Source organism: Fukomys damarensis, unplaced genomic scaffold (genome assembly GCF_012274545.1).
Source record: "Fukomys damarensis isolate Sample0158 unplaced genomic scaffold, DMR_v1.0_HiC HiC_scaffold_15, whole genome shotgun sequence".
Lineage (NCBI taxonomy): Eukaryota > Metazoa > Chordata > Mammalia > Rodentia > Bathyergidae > Fukomys > Fukomys damarensis.
Window position 1 is genome coordinate 42,766,710 of NW_022900927.1, and position 21,904 is coordinate 42,788,613.

The 21,904-nt window shown below is 37.3% G+C and overlaps 1 protein-coding gene across 4 annotated transcripts in view; it reads left to right on the forward strand.

The window, feature by feature from the left end:
• The window catches only part of Syt1 (synaptotagmin 1), a 517,172-nt gene that overhangs the window by 407,929 nt on the left and 87,339 nt on the right, over window positions 1–21,904 (forward strand). For all 4 annotated transcript variants that reach the window (XM_010639520.3, XM_010639515.3, XM_010639517.3 and 1 more), the window contains one exon: window positions 19,233–19,350. In XM_010639520.3, coding sequence (XP_010637822.1) covers window positions 19,233–19,350 — 118 coding nt within the window. The remainder of the gene's footprint in view (window positions 1–19,232; window positions 19,351–21,904) is intronic.

Consider the following 21,904-nt stretch of genomic DNA (forward strand, 5'->3'; position numbering starts at 1 on the left):
TAATTCACAGCTTTAAATAATCCCTTTCTTGCATATATTTATCCTCTTTTCTGTGGAAAGCTTATCCTTCCACCTACTTCATATTATTTGACCTCATTAAATCCCTATGAGGAGAGTGGAATGGATTTTCTTATCCCTTCTGATTCAAGGTAATGTAATACACCTCCTTTTCGTCAATCAATTTAACTCAGGCAACCTCAAAAACGTGAAGGAAAATTGAGAGCTTGTGTTTGGACATGATTCTGCTGCTCTGAGAAACCCTTTCACCTCAACAGTTACAAATTTCCATGGAAGACCTTGAGACAGTCATTTAGGAATTATAGCCGGCTGAATCCTGTGCATTCAGGAAGACATGAAGGCAATTACAAAGTGCTTAACAGATGATGCATAACAGTCGAAGAATCTGGCTGTGAACACTTACACCAGGGAAATTCTGCCTCACAATTTTTTTTTCCAGTTCAGCACTTTGTACTGAGTATCTTTCTGGCATAAGGTTTAAAATAATGATCCAATATGAAAAAGAGTTGAATTTCAGAAATTTGCATGTCATAGAAGCACGTGGACATTGGTGAATAACATACATACATTCTGATAACCACGTTACCTTAGGAAAGTTGCAGCACAGTACTGAGCCTCAATTTGTTGATTGATGGAGATAATGGTAACTATGACAATGATAACCATAGATACACGATAACCCATTCAGATACATGATAACCCATTACTAACAGCAGCTAACATTTACTGATCCTAGACTGCATAGCAGGCTCTATTATATGCATTTCTCATGTATTAACTCATTTAGTCCTCACAAACACATTGATTTAAGTATTATCATTTCATATTACTGATAAAGATATAAAGTGATATCCTAGTAAGTGATAAGTCAACATTTGAACTCAGCAGGCCTATGAATCTGGTTCTTCAGTGTACCTAGGGAAACTGGGCTCCAGCTTACCTTCGTAGTCTGTTTCATTATATCTTCACACAAAAAAATATATTTGAGGAATGTTTTATTAGTGCAGATTAAGTATACAGGATGTATACTTAATGTGGAATTTACATACATACATAACATAGTGTTCTTAATTTATAGCTGCAAAAAGTTCTTTCAGAAACCTTTTCTACCTAGCTGTACTATGCTCATCTATAAATGAAACCATTGGCTCATCTCTGCCTTTCACTCACTCTGAATACATTTAGAAATTATTTCTCATAATATTACAAATTTTCTTCAAAATTTTTTGGTGATATTTCCCATAAATGTAAACCTATAAGACTCCTCGTCTTAGCATTTCACACAAAGTAGTCATATGTGCTTATAATTTATCTGCTTCACTCAAATGTTCTCAAAAATTCCAGACCACCAACTTCCCAACAGCTTTTTTCAGATGGCACAATTTTGTACATATCCTTTTCAGCTGCAGATTAAAAATGTTTTTCCCTTAAACATCTCATATTCTTCCTTTTGGTTGAAAGGTTTGGGGGGGCCATCTGAAACTTATACAGTGATTTTAAAATGTACGACATTTTCAGTTCTTCATTTATTTGTCAATAATTAATATGCATATTAATGGAAATAAGGATTACTTCAAACCATTAATTTGTCCCTTTGCAGAATTTTTTTATCCTTTTGTAGAATTTATTGACCAATAAGTACTTCTACGAGGTACATTTCAGTGGAAATCTGCATCTGACCTTCAAGGACAATGTTGGTATAAATGCTTTTATGAGATTTTTACATGTAGAAAAGCTTTTTTTAAAATTTTAGTATTGTTCTCCATTTAGAGAATGCCCCTTAATAAAATCGGAAAAGTCATAGTAGAATAAAATCACAATATTCATCTGGTGAAATTGACCAGAAATTTACAGGTCACTTTTCCTCATTTGCATTTTCCAGAAATTATCACAGTTTAAAATGAATTACAATGACATAATGTATGCTGTTTTTAAAAAATGTCTTCCAGTAGTCATTTCTCATAAAAATCTGTGATGTAGTTTACATAAAAAGAAATCCCTGACATCTCAGCAGAACTCAGAATACATACAAAAGGAGACACACTAGATATACTTGTGTACTTTGTCTGAAAAATAGTTTTCATTCAAATTCCCATCATGCTCACTGGCAGATCAACTATTTTTGCACCATGTGATTTAGTGACGTCACATTTTTGGGCAAGAAACCATTGAATTCTCTAACCATGTTCTGATTTTCTTAACAATGAACACTAGCAAATTTGAACAGCGTGTGAAATCTTGACAAACTGAATTCCAAATATACTGACAGATGATGATCTTGACTTTCTCTGTAACTCTATCACAACATGCAATGTGTTTAAGGCCTACATGGGGAAAAAACACTAATTAACTGCATAACCTTTACACAGAAGTGAATTAGAACAGATTACCACTGAAGAGATAAAATCAAAGACTCTGACAAAGAAGTAAAACACAGATGGGACTTCACTAAGGAGATGTAGTAGATGTTGCTGGATAAGATGCTTTTTGATCAGCTTTGAATTTGTTCTCTTTAATCTATTTGGTGAAGACAGTATCAAAAGTTAAGTAAATCTTTTCTTATTGTTTTAAGCCAGGTGTGTAATGAAGATTAAAATATTTATATCTTGTTCTATATGCCCATAACTGCTGTTCCACATACTCTCATCTACTTCTGAAAACTGGATTAAATGAGATTTGCATGAGAAAGATTTTATTTCACTACTCAGATCTAACTCTTATTTTCACAGTGACACTGTGAAACTATCAAGTAGATGCAGTAAAGCGGGGCACGAAAGACAGATTGTGCTTTCTTCTTTATCTCTAGTACAATTCTCGTAGCAGTCCCTCTAGAGGGTGATAATTCCCTTGGATGTGACTAAAATGGCCATAGTCATAATAAGGTTTTATACCTTGTCTTGGTCCAGTCAGGTTACAACGTACCATAAACTGGGTGGCTTACAAACAACAGAAACATTTCTTACAGGTCTGGGTCTAGGAAAGAAAAGATCAAGGCACTGGTGAATTCAGGGTCCATTGAGTTCCCACTTCTTGGTCCATGGCCTTTCTGCTGTGTCCTCCCATATAGGAAAGGCAAAAGAGCGCCCTCAAACTTCTTTATGAGGATTGTCATCCCACTCAAGAGGGCTTGGTTCCTATGACCTGGTAACCTCCCAAAAGCCCCACCATCCGATACCATTACTTTGAAGGCTAGGATTTTCAGCATAGAAATTCTGTGGGACACACTATTCAGATCATAGCACATCTATTCAAATATTCTACCTCAGACCTTATATCATCAGGTAATGAGGGTTCTTTTGCATCTTTAAGATCTAGCCACTCAATGTATAAAGAATAGTGAAAGAAAAACTACAAAAAGCCGTCTTAAGAATGGTTATTCTATTGATATTAAACTATAGAAAGAAAAATATTGATACTTTTTATTGATAGAACAGGTTCAGTATTTCAAGGCTTTATATTTTTGTTCTATTTATTCTTGTTAGTTATTATAAAAGGCAACTGCATTATTATATATAAATTTGATTAAAATTATCTCTAACCAACAAACCAGCCAAATTCCCAAGATGACACATACACCATTTTTCAAGCCTGTTGTCTTCCCAAACTGTAATGGTTTTCTATTTGCCTCTTACATTTTTTATCCTTTCATATTTATTCCCTTAGTGGTCATTATTCATTTTTCGTGGCATTTCTACTCTTCCAGAAAGTTTAATTGTCCTCTAGTCCTACTCCTTTTTATTTTTGCTTTGCTTTAGTGAGAAACCTAAATGATATTTTAATGCTAAAAAAAATTATCAGGCATATACTAGAAACTTTATTTTACTACATGACTACTGCATAGAACTTGATTGTTTTGCTTTTGTTTTTTTGTTTACTATCTTGACCAACTCCCGTACTTTGCTTACTAAAATACAAACACACTAAGAATGGCCTTTTTTTTCCTCTACCTTTCCTATAACAAGACACAGCCTCTCTTAACCTGTAACTCTGTACTGACCATTAGCCATCTGGCTGACGCTGTGTTAGCCAAAACTGGTTGATAGATAGGACTTGTTTCATAAAAGTGGCAAACAGGTGAACGTGCAATTGGGATACAATATTGGTGGTGCTATACTGAGAGTCTGGAAAGGTGATCTAGAAACAAAAAAAGAAAAAGAAAAGAAAAACTATGCTGAGCCTGATCAGGGAAGACTCACTAAAGAGACAAAAGTTGAGAAATTATTAGGCGTTCAGGAGAAAAACAAAGAAAGGGAGGTTCTGCCAGACAGAGGAAGCAGTACTTGCAAAAGCTTGAAGACACAGAGAACAGGGTACAATCGAGAACACGCAAGCTCTAGTCCTCCTTTCCCTATTCCAGCAATCTCTTGTGCATTTCCTTTTATGTAGTAACATTTCCATTGTGTAAATGCACATCTCCTTTGATAATACATCTCTGATTTCCCTTTTTATGTCTGTAGCCTTTATCCTCTACTCCGGCATTATCTTCATAGGTTGCCCTTTGTATTTTCAAAAATCTTTTCAAGTAAAACCACCCTTTCCAAGTCTGTCAAAAGGGCATTTGTGTTTAACTTGGGCCCTCCTATGTCTACTGTCTTAATTCTTCTAGCTCATAAAAATTAGGAGAGCCAGAAACATTCACAGGCTGGTCTTTCTTGTCATGCACTACACATTCACACACATAAAGCCCACATTTTTCCTTCCTGTAACCCATTCTTCACTCTGGTTGACATCTTTCTTTTATTAATGGATATAAGAAGCTCTGAGCCACTCTTTTCAGGTGTTAACCTCACCTCTTTATTGTAAAGTACTTCATTGTAAAATTCCATTCTGCTAAGCTTTGAGCACTCTTTGTCTATTATATTAATAGTCTTACCGCAGGCAGTGTTTTCTCTCTACCTGTGTGTTTTTATTTAGGCCTCCAAATCCTTTTAAACTATCCCTTTTCTTTCTGTGATCTAATCCTTTCTCTTATCTCAGATTCTTCCTTATTCCTTTTTCTGGAATGTGGGCTTCACTATAGAAATCCTATTATGTTTGCCCTTTATTCTTTTTGCCTCTTGTATTTTTTTTCTTTTTTATGTGCTTTAGTTTGAGGTCTCTGAGGGCTCTTCTTTATTCCTCTGTCAACTTCAAACACAAGCCTCTCATCCCAAGTGGCAGTTTTTCCTCCGTCACTACCATCTTCTCCAGGTATTTTTATCTTAGCTCTTGCTCAAATTGTCTAAATTTCGGCTGTATCTTCCAACTGATTTTGAAGCAAATAATATATAACCATTGCTAATATTCTCCATTCAAAAAAACAGTTTCCTCTACACATCTCCCCAACCCAAACTACCCAATTGGCAACGTTTTTTGGAGCCATGCCCCCAAAAGCACGTGCCCTCCTTTCTTACTATACCCCTCGTGCTACTTTGCCCTTTTCAAACATTTTTCTCCAGGCACTTTCACCTCAGGGGACTTATTACCACACATATGAAGGACATCTCAATGTGACAAGCCAGGGCTTGTCTCTGTTTTAAATCAAAAGCAACTGAAGATAGAATACACATATTTACCTTAACGGCTCTCTGTTTCATACCTACATTTTTCTGTACTAGTACAGATATTTCTACTGCTGTTACTGGAACTTCAGAATATCATAGTTTGGATCTGGATTTTTGCCCCACCCCATGAAATTGCCATATGCCCTATATCCCCTCATTCAATCCTGAAGAGAACTAATAATATTTGGCTTTAGCTTGCATGGGTAAAACCATACTATCTCATACTTTTCTTCCCAATAGATCTACAAAAGGTATCAACTTTAGCATTTTAGGCTTACATCAAACTCTTTAATATGTAGGTTCAAATGACTGCAAATCCATCTCCTGGGTTCTTTCCAGTTGAACTAATAATTCATGTCCCACTGCATGGTCCTTTGTGAGCACCAGCTCTTATCACTAATGAATCTACACAGAAAACTCAAAAACCTTTACACAGCTTTCCTCATGATTCCTAAGTTGCTGATTGTCCTTGTCTCCTCTCTTCCATTTTCTTATTAATGAGAGATAAAATACCCTCTCACATTTCTTTCCTCCCCTTCATCCCTTCCTCTATGTTTTCCCTACTGTTTTGCCTCCCACTGAGCCCATTCATTAGCTGTGTTTCCTGTCATCTCTATAATCACAAGGCTCCACGTGTCTATAGACGGATCTTATAGCCAAAGAAGCCAAAAGAGGAGAAGCCCCAGTATGGTCCCTGTACTGTTCCATAGCTGGGATGAAATGCCCAACACAATTTAAAGGAAGACAGGTTTATTTTGGCTCAGTTCTATGGATGGCAAGGCAGAAATGTCATGAAAAAGGAAAGCTACTCAACCCATGATGGACAACAAGCAGAGAGAAAGGAGCCAGGGAGAATACAGCCAGCCTTCCAGCTCACACCCCCAGTGACACACTTCTTCCAACCAATCCCCACTACTTATGATCCAATCACTTTCCAAAAGACTCAGCTCTGAGCACAGGAGACTTCTGGGGGTCACTTTAGATCTAAACGATAATGGCCCCTCTCCCATTCCTAACACCGCTTTTAAACACATAGCTTTTCTCTCCTTACCAGCTTGTGAGTGACTTGCCTTAGTCTTTAGCAATTTCTTTGTGTCCCCTTTTTGGTTTTCTACTCTGTAGCTTTAGGGATCCCTTGGCTTGCAGATGAACCTCACATAATTACCACAAGCAGATAAAGCTGTGATGACTTATCCATTTTAATGGTAGGAAAAGCACTTGCTCAGTATATCCCCATGAGTTCTTGGTGGGAAATTCCAGCTTGCTTAGCATTTGCTGTCTCATTTTTCCCACCCCCATTTACCCACCCACACACACACACACAAGAAGAAAGAATACCTTGGTGAAACAAGGACATCTCAGAATTCTGCAATTACTCCCACTCTGTCCAGTGTTTCCTCTTGGTTACTATCACCCCAAAATTAAAAGGGGAAAAGTGTCCTTTGGATAGATCAGCATCCTGGCTTTCGAGATTCCTCTGTGAAGACTCTGTTCCCCCATACTGTCTACCAAGTCCAAGGGATGCACGGGTATAGAGCTGGGAAAAGACAGAACTCCAGGATACAAAGTCTCCTGTGGTCATTTCATACTGCTCTGCCAGTAAACCTATGTATCTGTTGCTCAGATACTTATCTCTGTCACTAGAAATGATGCGTCTCAAGGCTAAACTGTCAAACAATGCCTTTCTAGGATTATCTGGAATTGTTTTTCATGAAGATGCCAGGATTAATGCCCCACTTTCAAGCATATTTCTTTAAAATATCTCCTTTATAGCTTTATAGGTCAAATCTACATTGTTATGTAACAAGTATATGTTCCCATAATCAATATTACTTGGTATCTACGTTTACATTTTAACGGAAAGTAATACTCATTCCCATAAGCACAATCACTGTCTCAAAGATGCTACTTAACACCTGCGTTTTAAAGTCAGGTGAGAAAGAAATAGAACCCTTAAAAGTTAACTTTGACTCAGAAAATCAAGGACATGTGGTTGACAGAGGGAGAGCACTAAAAGGAGGAAATCATTGGATTAGAGAGTGTCTTCAGACATCTTCCACACAGTGTTCATTATTTTCTTTCCTTTTCATACATCCTTAGGCAATTGGCCATTTCTACTTAGCCTCTTCTTAACTGCAGCAGCATCCCAAGCTATGAGGTGTATTTACCACCTTCCCCATCTTTGCCCAATTTCTACTTACATAAATATTCCATAACCTGTGGAACTGTCAACTGGAACTTAATACCATGCTGGATGCCACATCACCCGTGAAGGGCCAAAACATTTCACATTATTTCATAAGGCTCCTAGATATCCAAACATGAAAGGGAATGAATGATAGGCACCCAATCACACTTGAACATGAGGGATTATTATTTTCTGCTTTCTGAGTTTTTTTATTTTTTTTCTCAGTACTGAGGTATAATTTACAAAAGTTATATATATCCATATATAAGTATCTTTTTGGCAGACAGGATGATGTTTGGAGAAGTGTACATTGTGAAGTGGTTAAATCAAGTTAATTAACATATCTATCTCCTTTCTATTTTTCTTTTTTGGTTGGAACATTTAAGATCTACTTTTTTAGCAGTTTTATAGTATACATTATTATTAATTCTAATCACCATGTTATAGATTTTCAAAAACTTATTCCATACTATCTGAGGCATTCTTCCCTTTGACCAACTTTCTGTTTACTGCTTCTATGAGTCCTACATTTTTTAGTGAGTTCATGCGGTATTTTTCTTCCTGTGCCTGGCTTATGTTACTTAAAATTATGTCCTCCAAGTTCATCCATGTTGTCACAAATGAGACTTCCCTTCCTTTTGAAAGCTGAATAACATTGCAGTGTGTATGTCTATATTTACAAATATATATTTACCACTTTTTAAAAACATGAATTATACATATTTGGGGTAAAATATGATGTTTGATACATGTATATACTGTGTAATCAGTTTAAGCAAATTTATCACCTCGAACATTTATCATCATTTTTATGAAAACATTCAAAATCACACACACACACACACACACACCTTATTTAGTCTAATTAGATAGCTAAATCTCTAAGTAATACTTGAAGTGAGCTCTGAAAGTTAAGTAAAGAGGGGAGCAAGAAGACTGTTAAGCAAGAGGGATAGTTTGTGTGTCTGAGAGAGCAGGTGACACCATTTATTTGAAGAGATGAGCAAGGATTTCTCCTCTGGCTGTAGCACAGGGGGAAAGCAGAATAAAAAGAGACTGAGAAGAAAGTGATCAATGGAATTTGAAGAATATTAATGATCATAAGGATTTGAATCTTCATCCCAAGAGAAACTGGAGACCTACTTAAGCATCGTAAGTGGATGACTGGGGCAGCAAGTTGGATGCTGACATCACTCACCAAAATACAACTAATCGAGTTTGGAACAGTCTGGTGAATTGATGACCCTTGATGACAAGTTCAGATTTTGACATTTGAGCCTATGAAACACTCAGTGACAAGCCATTGGATGTATGAACTGGGGCTTAGATAAAAAATAAATTTGGGAGTTACTTCCCTAATGTAATTTAAGTCAAAATCTGGGATAGGCTTAGTTTATTTTTTTAAAAATGGCTACAACTAAAGCTTGAAAGGATAACAAAAAAAAATGACCAAAAAAGGAGGAGCAGAAAAAAAGAAGTAATCAGGAAAACTGCACTACAGAATCAAAAGAAATCAACAAATTCTGATGAGAATTCATGGTAATGAGATCTGAAAAAAAAATATGCCTCAGTAATATGGATATAATTTGAAACCTTAACAGCAGCCATGTCAATAAAAGAATGGAAGGGAACAGGGATTCAGCTCAGTGGTTCTGCCACCTGCCTTGCAAGCACAAGGACCCAAGTTCAATCTCCGATATAAAAAAATAAAATAAAATAATGGAGAGAGAAATCAGTGGAAAATGATAAATTAGGGACAGTGATTACAGCCAATTCCCTCAAGAAATGTGGCTGTAAAAAAAGGGACATGGATGCAAGTCACTACCTAGAGAGAAGTGTGATTAAAATTAGATTTTTTATAATAATATCAAATACTCATAAATTGCATTTTATGGGTTAGGAACTCTTCTAACTCCTTTTATACATACTAACTCCTAGAATGACACAAATTCCATGACCGTTTCCATTTTTAGTTTGGAGAAAGTGAGAGACATAGTAGGAACTTCCCCAAGGATGGATAGTAAGTGTCAGATCAATGCTCACTAGAGAAACAGATTTAATAGGATATATAACAAGGTAGGCTTACAACGGCCACCTGCAGAATCAGGTGTGAACGAGTGCAAAAAGACTATATGTGCACTGGAGATCTGAAGGATCCAGCCAAAAGTGGAAGACCTAGACATCATGCAGAATTCTGATGGAGTCCATATCAGAAGTCAAAGGGTCCACAGTGGAAGGCTACAGAGTCTAGGCTAAAAGGCTGAAGGGTCTACACTGGCCACCAGGAGACAGACATCCAAGGCGGGGGCAGAAACTGGAGCTCCTCAGAAGAAACAGAAGCGAGCCTTCCTTTTCGTTCCCCTTTTATTCCATCTGGGCTACAAAGCCTATTGACTGATGCCACTCACACCAACAGTGGATCTGCCAGCTTCAGGAAATCCATTCAGTCACACCGAGAACTATGCTGTAAACGAATTGGACATTTCATATTCAAACTGACAAGACAGTTAACTATCATTTAACACAACCCTTGTGGTTTAAAACACTAATTGGCTGACAGTCCTTTAAAGGAGAGAAAATTCACTATAGTAAATTTACGGAAACAAATGCTTTCTCAGGTGAAAGAGTCTTTAGGGCTATATCATCCAGACGTATTTCATAAAGACAAGGATAATGAACCCTAGATATCTAAGTAATTGATCACATTTCACCTTGTTCAAATCCTCATTGAAACCTTCCCTGATCTTTCAGATTATGTCCCCTGTACCCCAGCTTGTGTTATACTTTTTCATACCACATACCACCACCAAACAAGCCTTATGTTTTACTGTGTTTATTTTATTCACTGATTTTACATTTTATTCACCACTAGGCCCCAGTAGTTAGCACAGTGCCTGGCACACAGGAGATGCCAAATAAAAATCTGTTAAGTAAACAACTAGTGAAATAAAGCTCAAGCAGACTAGTGTACTTTCTGCCATTCTGTGTTACATTATGTTGCTATTTACTGTTAATAGGCATTTTGATTTTCTATTTTCACTATTCCTATTTTGATTATATCAGAGTATCCACTTTTTGCTTGTTAATTATTTCTAATAGGATTACAAGTGTATCTCATTCAAAATTTAAAGATGTCAACAGAATATTTGGAAGGTCTAAATCAAAGTAGAAATTCATTTATAGTTAAATTTCATGAATTTTACATTTCTAGAATAGTAACTTCAAGTGCTCAAAGCTTTGTATGTTTGTCCTTGTGCCTACAGCACTCTGACTCTCTTGTGATGAGATTCATTCTTGACTCTTTGCTGCTGAACTTTCACATCTCAGCACAGGCAATGGCTCCTCCTGGGCACTTATATGTCACCTGCCGTCCTCACCCCATTATACACTAGCTCCCTTAAAGAGGGAGAGTTAGAAGATTTGTCTTTTCTGTACCTTTGTGGAAGCTACATTGGTTTTTGCCAAAGAGTGCATTTCAGATGCTTGCAGAAATTGATGATTGGTAAGGGACCAAACCTCCAGTTAAATTCACCTTCTCCTTAGTTCAGTCTCTAGATCTGGAATTTTCAATCTGCCCCTCCTCCTCCCACAGCACTTCTGCTACTTCTGTGATGCAGTCAGCATATTACGCTGCTGTACATCTAGACATCCGCACAGTCCAGAGTGGGGCTTGGAAGTCTATGGTGGAACTCATGCTTACTTCCTAATAAAAACTGAATAACTAAATGAATACAAAGTTCATGGGTTATATAATATCCACGACAAGATGCGTGTTCGACAACATAACATACTATCTTCTTCACCTGAACAAACTACTGTATATCTGTGCACTAGGCCAGATACAGTCTTTTTAGGCAGGGTACATTTCAGAGCAGCATTTCCTGCTGTGACCATCTGGTCCATTCAATGTAAATACTGATTTGGCAGATACTTCTGAGGCATGAGAATAGTTGTGGGAAGAAAATGAAATTTAAAAATACTACCACCCAAAGGATAAATTTAAAGCTACTCATTTCCTCATTAAATTTTTTAAATGACATTGTCCTTCTCAAACGAACATTTTAGCATTTTTACAAATGGCTGAATTCCCATTTTGAGAGATTATTAGACCTTTGTTTGTCACCTCTAAAAAGATTTCCAGCTACAGGGGGGAAAAGCTATCAGAGAATGTATTGCCAACTTAACACATAGAAGTCTTTTTACTATTAACATAAATAGAATATGTCCTTTTAAAATGTCATAGCATTAAGTCAATTCAGGTAGCTTTTAAAAACTCATTCGAAGGTACAGTGTTTCCAACAAACGTATGAATGTAGCCCCATTTGCAAAGGCCACTAAAGTGAGCCCTTCTTTTTACACAGAAAATGATGGCTACTGCTACAAAAGCCATCAAATAAATATTCAGCTTAAATCAAGCTATTTTAAATCCATTCAAGATGACCTTTGTTCAAATATCTATAATTATTTTTCCAAAAGGAAAGGTATTGCTGTAGTTGTCTATAAAAAATCATTAATTTGTGTCTATTCAGTTGCTGCTTTAAAAAAAATAATGGAATTATCAAGCTGCTCAGAACAAAAAGTACCTTCTGATTGTCAGCTCCATACTCTAAAAAAGCAGGTTAATTTCTCTGAATCACACAGTTGGAACTTTCTAACACTAACTGGCAGTTCCCACCTAGTGATCAAGGCAATTGACTAGAATAAATTATACATAAAGCTGAAATTCCTAATAGTAATAAGGCCCCTTCATGCGATAATCACACCAGCAAAAGCATTCATCTGTCGGCTGTAAATCTACAGGGTCTTGAAATTATCTTATAAAAACTACACCTCCAGAAATGTTTTTGTCTCTAATTTCACAACAGGGCTAATGTGGCAGTGTTCATAGCACTAGGCACAAAGGAAGCGCTCCAAATAAATCCACGAGTTGACTGCTGAGTAAACAGGACACACTATTGATATAAAGGGCATGCCCATGTAGTTTACAAAACAAAAGACTGACAAGGTTCTCATTACCATACTGCAGGCCCACAATTGTGTACAACCCTTAGTATGCATGCGGTGCTAGGCACAGAAAGGTTGTATAATCCTGCTCTTCTGGAGTTTAAGGTGAGTTGAAATCCCAATGCAAAGTAAGTAGAAAAAAATGTCAGCACCATACTACTGGCTATAAAGAAATTTCTAGCAAACATTCATGTGTAAGGAGATGCTTAAAATATAGAATTTGGTCAAGAGCTTAATGGTTAAGAATGATTTCATTGGGTAGAAAGGGGAAAGGGTATCCTAGAGATGGGTTTAGTGACTAAGTAAAAATTTAGGATGGGAAGGAATACAGCTTATACGGAAGTAGTGGCTGTTGTGGTGAACCCATGGTCTCTTCGCCATTATGACCAAGGCCTGTATTTTCCTGTCTGTCAAGAGTATTGCTGGTCAACAGCTCATAATAGCTCCCCCTTCACAGCAGCAACCTCAGCTGAAGAAGCCCTGACCCCTAGATGTGGCAGCCGCCCACATCCAGCGCTTAGGCATTAAGGATTGTTTAGTTTCATTCCTGTTGCCCCAATCCGGAGCATTTCTGAAGAGTTATTTTGGTTCCAGACTTCCTCATAGCACTGGTCAGGGCCTTTGATCTGACTGCATCACAGCCCAGCCTCTTCATCTGTGAAAACTTGCTGCCCTGACTGCCCGAATACACGTTAACTACCAGAGACGAGCCAAGCCCCACTGCTGCCTCAAGGATACAGCAAAAGATAAAAGACAAAGACAATTTTATAGATAAACGTGGAGCGAAGGTCAGTGCCTCATGTTAGGCAAAAAACAAAGACTCTCCAAGCTTGCCACTATTTAGTGAGTACACATAGGCAATCAGAGGGGTGGTAAATGACTCAAGGAACAGTGAGAGTAGGTGCCACGGCTAGTAAAAAAGGAACAAAGGATTCTTGTAAGAATGGCGTATAAATTAATAGGGAACCTGAGTTTTCTTCTAAAATGGGACTTTAATCCCTATCATATTGTTCTGAAAAATCAGGTCCTCAGAGTTGTTATCTTGTCCTGTGAGCATCATGGCTTTGTACCACTGCTGTGATGGAGCAAGTGGAACCCCCGCATACTACCTGGCCCACAAGGCAAATGCTCATCAGAATCAAACTCCTCCAGTTTCAGTTCACAGATTGTGGGCCCTGACATTAGCCCACAGGACACCACCAGTAAAAGCCCTACTTGCAAATATAAGTCTGCTTCTCAAAGGACCCCCACTCTAACATGAGAGGATACTAGAAAGACTAACTTGACTGTATTCAATTGCATTTACTCATTCAATAGGCATATAGGGAGCTCTACTGTGTATCAGCCACTATTCTAATGCTAAGAAACAGCAATGAGAACAACATCTGTCTCATAGGTCTGATACGCTAGTGGGGAAAACCTAAAGGAATACAACAGGATATCAAGTGATGACATTTGCCAGGACATAAAAGAATCAGGGCAAAAGGAAAGTTGACATGTGTAGTTAGGAATACATAGGACTACTATGGATAGCTTCCAATAGAAAAACTCACTAAAGAGGGGACATGTGAGAAAAGGCTAATTGAACTCATGAAGCTATCTGGAGGAAAATATTGCAGACAGAATAGCAAATGCAAGAAAAAAAGCCTCTTTAGAAGCATGTGTCACATGTTTTGGGAAGAGGAAATGAGATCATAGTAGTTGTTAGAAATGGATGGGTGAGATCATATAATAAGGCTTTTAGCATAAGGAATACATATTCTAAATGAAGATAGATTAGGAGATATTGAAGGGTATTAACTAGGATTGTCCCATAATCATATTCTTGTTTTAAAAGGAATGTGATCCTTCCCTTACCTAAGGAAGAGACTGGGAAAAAAAACCAGTGAACCTGGAGAGGCTTATTAGAAAGTTATTACAAAAGTATAAGCAGTATAAACCAAAAATGACACTGACATAGACCTGAGTCTACCACTCCTCGTGGTTTGCCCTCTTACTGGTAGAATCCCAGGCAATTCAGTATAGCTGATCACCCAACTTCAACTGAAGAGGGTAGCCACATTCAAAATTCAGTCTGAAGGAAAGGTTTGGGCAGTAAGGCAGAGGCTAAAATACATGGCATCTTGAAACTCAGGAAGAAGGACTTAGACCTTCAGGTTGGCCTTGGTATTTAAATTGCTTTGCACTTCAGAAAAACTAAACCCAAAGAAGTCTTTCCTTAGACTACTTCCAAAGATGTAACAGAAGAGCTAGGCTTCACCTTTAGCACCATGGAGCTGATGGTGATGATGGAGATGGAGGTGGGAGAGGTGCAGCAAGAGCAATGCTGAGGTCCTGGCCCTGGCACAGGGCAGTGAAGTTGCCGAGGTGGTGAACGTCCAACAGTGGAGGCGGAGATCCATGAGGCAGTTAAGGTAGGGGTCATGCTGATGATGAAGGAAATATGAAGTGAAAAGTCCAAAGTCACCTTTACTTATTATAAAAAGAAAGGAAAAGAAACGTCGAGCCTTATGGATTAAATGAATAGAGGTAAATAAAGAGAAAGGAAGTTGGCCAGGGGGAACAGATTAGCAACCCTCACAGAAAGGGGTGTTGAAATGAACAGCACTCAAGGGGAAGAGAGGGTGTTGAACATCAATTTAGCCACAGGTGTAAGTAACTTACAGTGAGAGGGCAGTACCCATGGGGATGATCAGTTGCACTATTAGTTACAATCATTCCACACGGTCATTCTGGTAATAAAGACAACAGGGTTTTTGTGCCAGGAAGTCTTGCTTCAGTTCCTTAGTGAAACACCTATACAACCTTCTACAATATCTGATTGTAAGGTTGTTTGCTTATAAGAAGACATCATGTCACCTGCTTGACAGGGTTGTGCTGGAGAAAAGTCAGCAAAATTGGTAAAGAAAAGCAAGGATCTGACTAGTAGAGTTAGCCATCTTTTCTCTTAGACATTTTCTAATATATCATTTTTCTTCTCCATCACTAGAAACTCAAAGGAAATTTTTTCCTAATTTAGAAAAATCTCGATTTCTAGAACCTTGGAGTGATAAGTGAAATGTCAAAAATTAAATATTTAGGACTGGGGATTTAGCTCAGTGGTTCCACCGCCTGCCTCGCAAGCACAAGGTCCTGAGTTTGATCCCCGATACCAAATAAATAAATAAATAATAAATCAATAAAAATTAAATGTTTATATATTATTAGCCAACCTTCTTTCTTCAAAACTAAAGTGTAAACTATGAAATAAGAGTTAAATATACTTTCCCACAAGCTTTTAGCTTTAGAAAATTATTGAAACTATTATTAACTTTTTTAACTATTTTTTCCCATTGTTTATTGGTGCATTTAAAGCCAACAATACAGTTACATTTATCATTGGGATCTTGTACCTTTACATGACATGTCTTGGTTCTTATTTTTTCCCCATACCCCTTCCCCACTCTCCCTTTACCCTCTTCACCCTTCCCTATTTACAAAGACTTTGTTTCCATTTTTTTCTATTCCCTTATTTCCTTTCCCCTTCCTTTCCCTCTTCCCCTTAAACTATTTAGAAAGATTTTGAGGCATTAGGAAAAGCATAGGCTCATGTCCATTACTTACCACTCAGAAGAATTTACTAACAAGAGAAAAATTCATACCGAGTATTTTTCTTGCTTTTTTACTGGAAATGAGTTTCTGTATCTTAATGCCATGAAGGACACAAATTCCAGGGGGAAAAAAACAGTGACTAGTTTTAAAATATCTTGTACATCGCCTCTCAGCCTTTTGGCTAAGATCAAATGTTAAAATATCTTGTACAGTAGATCCAGAAGTTAGAAAATTAAAACTTGAAAAAGTAACCAGTTCATTAATATAAAAATACATATGTAATTTGGCACACCATGATAATTTTATGTGAAATTTTTTGCATATTAAAGTCTCAGAATTAATGAATTAAATGTAGATCTATGAATGATGCTAAAATAAGAACTTTTCTACATTTCTTTCTCTCAAAAACTTTTTCTTTTAAACACTCATTATTCCTCCATCCTGTAGTTTTCAAATTACCAGTAACTTCACATATTTCTCCTTGTTGAGCCATTGTTTTTCAAACTCTTAAAAATATCCTCTTGGAAGCTAAATGTTATGGAAAATTTTGAAAATTCCATACAGATATTCAAGTTGAAGAACAGAATCATGCTGGAAGGTAAGTTGTGACATCTCTTGGTTGAACACAGTTGAGATTTCCCTAAATTACTTATGAAGTATGAGGTATGGAGGGAGGTGAATTTAAGGGAGTGTGATCACTAGGCGAGGTGGTGCATGCCTTTAATCCATAGAAGGCTGAAGCAGGAGGATTGAAAATTTGACCCCTGCCTGGGTAATTCAGTAATTTAGCAAGACCTTGTCTCAAAATTTAAAAGAAAAAAAAACTTAAAAATTGCTAGGGACAAGGTCAGTCCTAAGACATAGGTCTTAATTCCCAGAGTGGTCACATCTGACATGCCTAATAGACCAACCAGCATGACCTGACCCTGCAGCACAGCCAGCTCCCCCTGGGAGCTGTCCTAGGGAATAGACAGACCCCTTCAGAAAGTGCCTTTTCCTCATGAGCATCTTGAACAGCAATTTTGTTCATTTGCATTTCTTTGTCTCATTAAGTTCAGATGAATTTGACCATATTTTGCATTCATTTCTGTTACTGATTCCCATTCTGTATCTTCAGAAACTGTGAGGAGTAATCTACTTAACCAGGTGCTCCTGACCTCAGCAATTCAAAACAGGGATTAAAATTTTTGCCTATTTATATTTTGAAAATGTACAGAAAGTCATATCTAGGCAAGGATGGTGCAATCATGTGGAAGAATTAAGACATGTTCAAAATAATACAGAAAGTTCTCAGTAACATAGAAGAATGTGTACAATGGCATATTGACTGAAGAAAGAATGTGTGATGTTTTTCATAAAGGGTTGACTTAAGCAACAGGAAGCAATGTTTCTCCTTTCTCTTTCTCTATCAACATATTACATTTCATCTATAAAAAAAATCATACCCTTTCTTTTTTGAAAGATGGATAAAATGGGTAGAAGAAGGGTTGTATTTCCTTATATTATTAAATTACATCTCAACAATTATTTCTACACTGGAGACTCTAGCAAGTTAGCACATAAGAAGCTACGGATAAGACCAAACCATGGCCACAATGAAAATATAGCACGGGAAGTCCTTAGGACATTCCTATCTTAGAAGTCTATCTGCAAAAGTCTGACACAAATATTGTCCTCTGTAAAATCAGAATTCACATTTTGTAAGGGGAAATACTAAGAAATTATAGCAGTTAGGAGTCTCTTAGATCAAAGGAGACAGGCACAACAAATTCCTCTACCCCCACACACACAAAATATGAATGGAAATTCATACTCATATTGAATAATAACCTGGTTCCTGGAGAATAACAAGTAAATCTACACAATCTTAAAATATTAAGGTGAGAGAATCAGTGTCTTTCTGAGGGGCTGTAGGGGAAGGAAACATCTACACATGGATGGAATCATTCGAAACTCTAGGTCAATTTTCAAAAATGCCTAAGTGCGGGATGGGTGGGTGCTCTTTGGGCCTAAAGTGCTGCACCAGTGGAATAATATGAGGAGCTATGAGACATCCGGCATCTTATTACAGTGTATTTCAATTTTACGACCTTCTTTTTCTGTTTTTACAAATTTTTAGATAAGGAAAAACGAAGTTTGAAATGAATAAAACCAAAAATGCAAACACCTATACTCTGCTACCTTTCAGCCATTAGGCATTCAGGATTTTCCATCAACAAATAGAATCTAATGGAACACAAATATCTTTTTTCCAAAAAGAAAACCTAAATATAGAATATTAGATGTAATCTTATTTGAAATATAAAATGGCAAAAAATGTACATAAATTCTACTTTTAAAAAAAGAGGTGTTAAGCCCTTTGCAAAGCTCTTTAATAAAGTTATACAACTTAGCTGAGTTTTATAGTGCTATTCCGTACAGTCTCTAAAAAAGTCATCTTGTTCTCACTTCCAGTACCATTGAATTATTGATCTCTTCAGATGGATGTTGAAGTATAGGTGTTTTTTTGTAAAAAACTGAAATACCATCTTTTTACAAAATTGGTATCACTCTGGGTGATACCTTAGTGAATGAATGCCATCTAAAATTCTTTCCCCCATTTCTTGGTACATTTAAAGCAAACAACACAGTTACATTCATCACTGGGACCTTGTACCTTTACATGACAGGTCTTGGTTCTTGTTTTTTATCCCCATACCCCTGCCCTCCCTTCACCCCCTTCACCCTTCCCCATTTACAAAAACTTTGCTTCCATTTTTTCCTTTTTTCACATTTTTTTCTCCTAATTGTAAGAAACTTTCTCTTGCAGAATTTGTCATCTATACATACATCTTGCCTTCACCTTAACTTGAAAATTTTTACTGATACCTTTTTATTGGTTTTCTTAGCAAGAGAAGTTGGGTGACATCTGCTTCTCCCTCCGCTATGTTCCTACTGCCGGAAAGCTGACCGTTGTCATTCTGGAGGCAAAGAACCTGAAGAAGATGGATGTGGGTGGCCTGTCTGGTAAGTGCTCTCTATTTTTTTCAGTGCTGTCTCATCGTGGATACCAAATGCTTAGCACACATGCTGTGACTCCCTGTGTCTTAACTGATCATAGTTTTCTCGCCTATGATGCCTGGAAATAGTCTCAAAATTCATCCCAACATAGGAAGCCACTCTCAATTTATTGGAATTGGTGTAGAAGATGAAATAAAATTTTCCTTCTTCATAGCCAAAGTATCAGTTGTTTTTCGATAGCTACTCTTCTAAAACTGTCTATAACAATTCATTCTGATGAGGCTTAGTCAAAACTCATTGTATTAAAAATAGTGTTTTATCTGAGATTTATCAGCTATTTGACAGCCTAACAACTTTCATAATACTATTTTATTAAGGACTCAACATTTCAAACACTTCATAGTGGATCCCCACAGAAAAGTATTTATTCTAAAATTTAGAATTGGTTTGGGGAGAGACTTTTGGATTCAAAGCTGTGTACATCCCAACCATAATATAATAAGTATTGGTGGTATAATGGAGAGCATAGCTGCCTTCCAACCATAATATAAAATAAGGAGTAAAGTATACTCTTGCTCCAAAGCAAAGTCAACTTAAGAACTTACCACTTTCCTGGGTGAACATAATTTTTTTCTCTTCTGTATGATTAAATCAATTATATTTTTAATGTTCCAGAAAATCATTAAAGTGTGGGGAATTTTCTTAATATGCCACAAGGTCACTATAAATAAACTATGGCTGTCACTGTCTCTGGCTATGGAATTACAATGAATATTATGCATTATTCAGTGCTTTCTCTCATAAAAATATTGTAAACTTCAAAAGGTCAGACTAATGCAGCATGATGATTTTATATTCTCAAGCACAACAGCTAAAAAAAAAAAATGCTAAAATTTAAATTTTCAATGTACTGACCCATGGAATTGTCAACCAAATTCTGCTGGTACCTAAATTTCTTTCTTTTTACAAATAAGTCATCTGGGGAATCTGCGCTATTTCTTTTGTGTCATTAAAACCCCATTAAATAACTTCCTTCTTTCATTGCCTGAGATTAGCTGAGTGAATTTAAAGCAATGAGCAGAGCTTCCTCTAAAAATGTAGACTATGTAGTGCACCTATGTGAAAAACACAAAGATAGAATTCTAACTACAGTGACATTTTGCCCTCAGATTACTACTTAGTATTCTGAGGAATCTTCAGACCCCTGACCTTCCCTTTCCGTAGTTCAGCACCCATGTGCTAACGGCTTCTGTCTCCCTCGGTCCTACTCCAAATCTCTCTGTGACCATCCCCTCCGATCGTGCACATCCAGGACTCTCCCAATATCCTTCCTACGTCATCCTGCATCCTCAGCAGAGTTCCAGAACAGCCTTACCATCAAGCCACAAAAGCTTCAGGGCCCTGCATTCGTTCTGGTTTCTTTCAAAGCCCTGTTAATGAGCTCCCATGGTCATAGATATTCCAAACATCATTACTCATCACAGTCCTCTGTCTCTCTCCACCCTGACTTTTCCGTCACCATCCACCTCTTCTCACTCAAAGATGTCAGGGACTACAGGCGCTTTCAGGATTTGGCTAAGGGAAGGTGGATCTCACATGATATATCCATGTGACTCATCTTATCTATGAGCAATTAGCTTATTACCTGCCATCCTGCAAAGGAAGAGCATCTAGGACGATTCCTATTTCCCACTGTTCTGACCAGCATTGTGACATGAAAGAAACAAGGCCAAGGTTAGATCTAATTTAGTACTCATAATTTTGTATCTTTTTTTTCTGAGAAAAATCAGTGCAATTATCTCAGCTTCAGAACTCACACAACCTGTCTGTCCTCACATTTGAATTACTTTGAATGATTTTATTTAATTATTAAATGATAAGTAAGGATATTTAGAGGGTAAATATTCTTGAAAAGCTCTTACTTTAAGGATTTCCTGCTGCCTAAGGAATTAAATCGTAATGACTAATTCAATGACGTACATACTTTCAGACAATGTCACACCGTATCTCACTTGAGCCAATGGATCAGCACACTCACTTCAAACATGTTGTGCACCTTGCTGCCTCCATTCTCCCTCCCCCCACCTCACCCTTTTTTTTGTCACTACAAGGGGTTGAACCCTGGACTTTTGACCGAGCTACAGCCCTGGTCCAGTCCTTTTTATTTTGAGACAGTGTCTCACTAAATCACTAAGTTACCTGGGCAAGGATCAAACTTGGGATTTCTCTGCCTCAAACTTCCACAGGACAAGGATTACAGGTACAAGCCGCCATGCCCAGCTTGCATCCATCCTTTTCATGAGGATTTCCTCCCCCGGAATTCATCATCCAACAATGTCCAGCTAAATCCTACCCATTCTTCAGGCATTCCTGAAATATAGGTTCCTCCATTCATTCAACAAACATGTATTGTATTTCTACTTTGACTCAGGAATTATGCTGATGACTAGATTCACCTTAGCAGACCCAAAAAGGCCCTGTCCTCCTGCAACTTGCCTTTTAACATAAGGAGACAGAGTAGGAGACAGAATAGAAGCCAAAAAAAAAAAAAAAAAAAAAA